This window comes from Trachinotus anak, unplaced genomic scaffold, assembly GCF_046630095.1.
Source record: "Trachinotus anak isolate AG129_WGS33_773 ecotype Australia unplaced genomic scaffold, CSIRO_AGI_Tana_v1 ptg000007l, whole genome shotgun sequence".
NCBI classification, from domain to species: Eukaryota; Metazoa; Chordata; class Actinopteri; order Carangiformes; family Carangidae; genus Trachinotus; species Trachinotus anak.
In genome coordinates this window covers 7,475,216-7,481,100 of record NW_027273858.1, presented here as the reverse complement: position 1 = coordinate 7,481,100, position 5,885 = coordinate 7,475,216, and the positions used below count along the sequence as shown (strand labels likewise).

Here is a 5,885-nt window from a genome sequence, read left to right as displayed (position 1 = left end):
AAGCGAAGAGCTTACGCAGTGAAAAGAGCACATTAGGGGCGACCTGCTGCGACAGTAGTGTGGGGAACGGTGAATAACTGCCTCCATTTAGACCAGTGTCCTGGTGGTGTGGAGCTGGGGGCCTCAGATGGACACACACAAACACGCACACTGAAAAACACCAAAATACATAAATAAAGCAAAAGAAACCCATTCAAAAGCATGTGTTCCTGCACAAATTGATGCCTGACACACACACACACACACACACACACACACACATGCTCTCACACACCTCCTCTGAGCTCTCCTCTGTCCCTCTCATTCACACATTTCTCCACATTGGCCGGATTAGGAACACTTTCTCTTGGGTGTGCGAGGCTGCCCCACACACAAAGAAACACTTGGGGACAGGATTAGTAGGCTTACAGCGGATTCACATATGTCCAGTTCAAGCAATTGGTATTCAAAGCTTTACACTTTCAAATGCCACCAAGAGAGAGCAAAGCCGACCAGCGCTTTTCTTTGCATTGGCAGCACCTTTATGAGAAGGGCTCTTTTGCTGGGCCAACAATGAGGCCGTGAATACACATTTTTACTGTTCTACCAGGGGGATCTCATTGGAGAAGGATAGAGCACCGAGTAGAGTTTGAGACAGACTTTATTATCCAGGTTTGAAGTGCTGGGTGGGTGGGTGGGTGTTTGGGTGTGCAGACGGATGGATGGGCGGATAGACAGACAGATGGATGGATGGATGGATGGATGGAGGGATGCTGAGGTGGTGGTCAGAGGAAGAGTGCTTCAGTTACTTCCACGTGTTATTGTTGGTGGCCCGTTCCTCCACTCCAGCTCCACAAAACAGATCTGGAGTAGACTCTTCAGAGTGGAGAGAGCGCTCTCAGCAGCTCAATATAGACAATACTGACTCAATTTAGTGTATTCTCCCAATATTTTAACACAGCAGAACTATCACAGATCTGTCTGTCCGCTTTATTCCTCAATAAAAGATGTTTTAATGTTTTTATGATTATGCCTGATTTTGATATTTAATGTTTGTAATTATTTTTAAATGTGGTTTGTCATTTGTAACTCTTGTTATTTAGTATTTTTAGATCGTTTTTATGTGTGAATGAATCCTTAGTGTGTATTTGTGTTTGCCCCTCGAGAGACCAATAAGATATTTTGAATTAAATTGAATTCTTGAAATGACTGTAAGCAGTTTTTTTTTAGTACATCAATTGTCATTTAGTCTACATTTTTAGATAAAGTGTTGAGTATTAGTAAAGATAAACTTTGTTCATAATTTATTTTAGAGTAGAAAAAAAACTTAAAAATACAATAATAATAATAATGGGATTAAATGAAAAATTATCCTTCAGGAACACATGGAAGCGATTAGAAGTTTTATGGGGGTCCAGACATGAGGTATCTGGGTAAACTCTGACGCCCACATGCTGCCATATGGCCGGCAGAGTGCCGAGTGTCGGAGCGGGCATGTTACCTCTGTCCCAGCGGAGGCCCTGCACCCCTGCTGCAGCAGGAGCCGCTGAATGAGAAAGCAATTTCCCTTCCCATTCCTCCTCATTCCCTCGGGCAACCACCGGCCGAACCGCGGAGACTTTTGGTTTCAAATTCTGTCTGTCCGGTAAACACCGCTCTCCACGGTGTGAGAGAGGCTGTAGAGGTTACACAGCACGGCCTCTCCTCTTCCCAGTCTGCATTATTATTATTATTATTATTATTATTATTATTTTATGTCTGTGAGATAAAAACGTGTTAAAAAAAAAAAAACAACAACATTTTTTTCTCGATGATATAGAAGTTGAATCTGTGCGTAAAATGTGCGCAAAAAAAAATCTCAGCAGACAAGGATCGACCGCAACGGAATGAGTTCTCCAGTAGCTTCTGAAAAATAAAGTGTAGGAGATATCAAAACAACCTCTGCGACATGAGCAAATGTTTACAAAAATCTCAGAAGAGAAGAGAAGAGAAGAGAAGAGAAGAGAAGAGAAGAGAAGAGAAGAGAAGAGAAGAGAAGAGAAGAGAAGAGAAGAAGCTGTGCCCCCCGACAGTCTCCTGACAATGGCAGTGAATGGTTGCGCACCGCGGTCACTGGGACAGTCAAAGCACACCGCCCCCTTTCTAACGGGCACGTCATCCTCCTAACTAGGCGTTATGAATAGGAAAGCCGCTTTTGTCTGCCCGCCTGTATAAATACCCACAATCAGTGTCCTCCTCACCGCAGAGACACACGGAGAGAGAGAGGCGGCAGTCACAGAGGAGGAGAAGTGGTCGCCGATGTGATGAGAGTGTGAGACAGACGGGACGCAGACAAAATCAGGTGACCGGAGCGACTTAAGGCTCCAGAAGGAGAGAGGGGCAGAGAGAGTAAAAGGAGACCGAAGAGAGAGAGAGAGAGGAGAGAGTGAAAGTGAGAGAGAGAGAGAGAGAGAGAGAGAGAGAGAGAGAGGGAGGAAGCCAGCAGCGACCTCCTACCCAACAACCTCGGAAGCGAACCCATAAAATGAATTCAGACTCCAGCCCGAGCAGCAGAGCCTCTTCCCCGGACATGGATGACATGTTTCTCCGAGACCACCACCCGCACCACCACCACCACCACCACCACCACCACGTCGGCTCCTCCGTGTCCTCCTCCACGCAGAGCGGCGAGCAGCAGCGCCAGAAGATGACCGAGCACCTGCGGTCTGGAGACGCCAAGTCCGCGTCTGTGGGAAGCAGCAGCAGCAGCAGCAGCAGCAGCAGCAGCAACAAGTACAAACTGAAGAAACAAGTCACGGAGGCGGAAATGTACCAGCTCCGTCTCAAGATCAACGGCCGGGAGCGGAAGCGCATGCACGACCTGAACCTGGCCATGGACGGCCTGCGGGAGGTGATGCCCTACGCACACGGGCCCTCGGTGCGGAAGTTGTCCAAGATCGCGACGCTGCTTCTCGCCAGGAACTACATCCTGATGCTGACCAGCTCCCTGGACGAGATGAAGCGGCTGGTGGGGGAGATTTACGGAGGGCAGCACTCGGCCTTCCACTGCGGAACCGCCGGCGGACACTCCGGGGGACCCGCGGCGGCGGCTGCAGCCGCGGCAGCCGCGGCCGCCGCTGCGCACCAGGTGCATCCTCTCCTCGGGAGCGCGCTGACGTCCTCAACGTCCTCCACCCTGTCGAGCGCGCTGCCGGGGCTCACGTCTATCCGAGCACCCCACGCCTTGATGAAGGGCTCCACGGCTGCGCCCCCGGCCCTGCAGCTGGGCTCCGGCTTCCAGCACTGGGCTGGGCTGCCGTGTCCCTGCACCATCTGCCAGGTGCCCCCTCCTCCACACATCCCCATCACCTCCACCGGCCTCACAAGACTCACAGGGGAGGGCAAGGACGGGATGAAATGATGCCCGGTGTGCCTGACAGACACGCAGAGACTGAGATGTAATCATGTTTGTAAATAGAGAATTCAGGGCATGAGGGTGATTTGGCCTCACTGATGCATGCTGTTGTTTAGTCTGTTTTCTTGTTTGGCGTATGAGAAAAAAAAGTGTTATTTTCCTCCTTGTAACAAGGACTTATGAAGACTGATGATTTTGCCAATTGACGGTAAAAAAAAAAAAAAAAAAAAAAGTTCTGTGTCATGCAACAAGATGCCACGACCCTCTTGTGTTTGACTGAGTTTTTTTTTTTTGTCTCACACCACAATGTGAAAGGTGACTGAGGCTGCATGAACATTATGATTTAGTTTTACATTTTTTTGTATCAGGCGTCATTTTGTGAAAACGAAGAATGCTCTCTGTGCCTTGTACCAAGGATTTTAAACTTGAGTTCTGTATGAAATTAATGGCATTTATGTATTTGGCTAAATGATTCTGCCATCGCGGGAATTTGTTTTCAAATCTAAGTTTTAGGTTTGTTTTTATTTCGTGGCTCATTGTATGTCCATTTGTGCTCTGATTTCCAGTTTTTTATTTGTATTTTATTTTTTTAAATCTTTTTGCATGGTGGTTTAATCTTCCCAGCATGATTGTTTTTGCTGAACTGAATTTGTTATGCCCAGAGACCCCGTGTCTTTATTTTTGTACATTGTCGATGACTGATGAAATATTTATTATCGCCCAGCGTCACTGGATGAAATTTCAATAAAACTGAAATTATCGATCATATCCACTGTCTTCTTTTCTTCTTCTCCTCTTTTAAAATAGAACATTAAAAATAATAGTTTTAATGTTTTTCTTTTTACTTGTGTGCACATTGATAGTTTCTACACAAACTTCATTTATTTTCAGATAAAATCAAACCTTCATTCCTCCAAATCTGTTCCTTTATTTCAACCAAAGCATGTTTAGCCTACCTCTCGCACATTTTTCAAATCTTATTTTAAAAGATCTTTTTTTTTTAATGTAATACTTTAAACTCAAGCTAGGCCTCAATTTGAAACCGCCACGACGTGTTTACTTTCACAGACTATATTACCACTGGTCGCTTATTTGATTTTTTTTACTTATTTGAAATAAACGAAGATAATGAAATTCAGTGCAGGGATGATTATAACAGGAAACTGATCAACTATATTAATGATAAACTAAATATGGAGGAGTTAGTGGAGGGAAATTGCCCTCGGATTAGTGCCGTTGTTTATTTCATTTAAATTATAACGACATTAAAACTTCCTTATATGAGTATAGCAGCATTTTAAAGATTTTTTTTTTTTTTTGTCTGTTTCTTAAGATGAATAATTTTAACACAGGTCTAAAATTAAGTGAGGAAATCCCGAGAGCTATACTTGGATTTTCTGCAACTACAAACCACTTAAAAACAATTTGTCACCTGGTAACAATCAGCTGGTCATCTGATGTTTCTCCCGTCTCATCTGTGCCCCCCAGGCCCCATGTTGCACACCAACACCACCTTATGATGAGTTACACAGACATGGTCAGGCAGCATTTATTTAACATTTCCGAGCAGCGGACACAAACGGTGAGAGAGGGGGAAATGAGGATGAAATGAGGGAGTGGGCTGCAGCCCTAATGGAGCCCAGTTGAATTGTTCCCTGTAGCAGCTAGAAAGTGATCCGCCTTGGGGAGCGCAGAGCAGTTTGTCCGCCGGGTCCCTTGGGTGTTTCTCCGTCTCATCTCTGCAGCGACAGAATGTATGTTTGTGGAGATTACAAGTTAATTGTTCATGGGGGACCAAGGGGAGAAAATCACATCACAGAAAGGCGTCGGGATTACAGGCTACTAAATGCAGAAGATTATACATTCAGACCCCCTCCTCGGCCTCGCCGCATGCAAATTAGTGTGTGGATTAAAAAAAAAAAAAAAAAAAGAAAGACAGAAAAAGAAAAGGAGACGAAGCCCTTTTGTAACGTATTTGGAGGGAAGAAAACACAAGTTTTGTGGCTAAGTTGAGAAAGAGTGAAAGAGTTCATTTTACATTTCTTCTCCTTTTTTTTTTTTTTTTTTTGTCTTTAGGAATGAGTATAGCCTGTCTGTCCCTCGCAGGCTGCCAGATGGGATGTAAATAGCTGGGTAGCTGCAATGGCCTTTTAACCACACAACACTGAGGAGGATGTTGTCAAGGGAAGCTGGCGGTTTGCGAGTTAATAGTCATGAGTTGGGGTAATTACTTAAGGTTTATTATGCTCTGGTTTCAAAGGAAATGGACTCTTCAATGGGGCGAGAAATACTTCTTAATTCTGGCTAATTAGGAGCTGAGTAAAGCAGAGACAACTGCTGCTGCTGCTGCTGCTGCTGCCACCAAGCACTGCTACATTCATGGAGGGGGATCATTTGTAAGTAAGCCACAGAATAATGCACAAAACAATCATGCACATGCAAATAACATGCACAAGACAAATGCAAATCATGGCAGTTGCATGGTAAAGAGATTAATGCAAATCACTGCTTT

General features: G+C 45.0%; 1 protein-coding gene across 1 annotated transcript; it reads left to right on the top strand.

The window, feature by feature from the left end:
- Window positions 1-2,184: 2,184 nt before the first annotated feature.
- On the top strand, window positions 2,185-4,135 carry olig3 (oligodendrocyte transcription factor 3). The gene has a single exon (XM_071479750.1). The coding sequence runs from the start codon at window positions 2,504-2,506 to the stop codon at window positions 3,377-3,379; it is 876 nt and encodes a 291-aa protein (XP_071335851.1). The 5' UTR covers window positions 2,185-2,503; the 3' UTR covers window positions 3,380-4,135.
- The last annotated feature ends 1,750 nt before the right edge of the window (window positions 4,136-5,885 follow it).

Coding starts and splice junctions, on each gene's coding strand:
- olig3 (XM_071479750.1), top strand. CDS start 2,504: ATGAATTCAGACTCCAGCCCGAGCAGCAGAGCCTCTTCCCCGGACATG.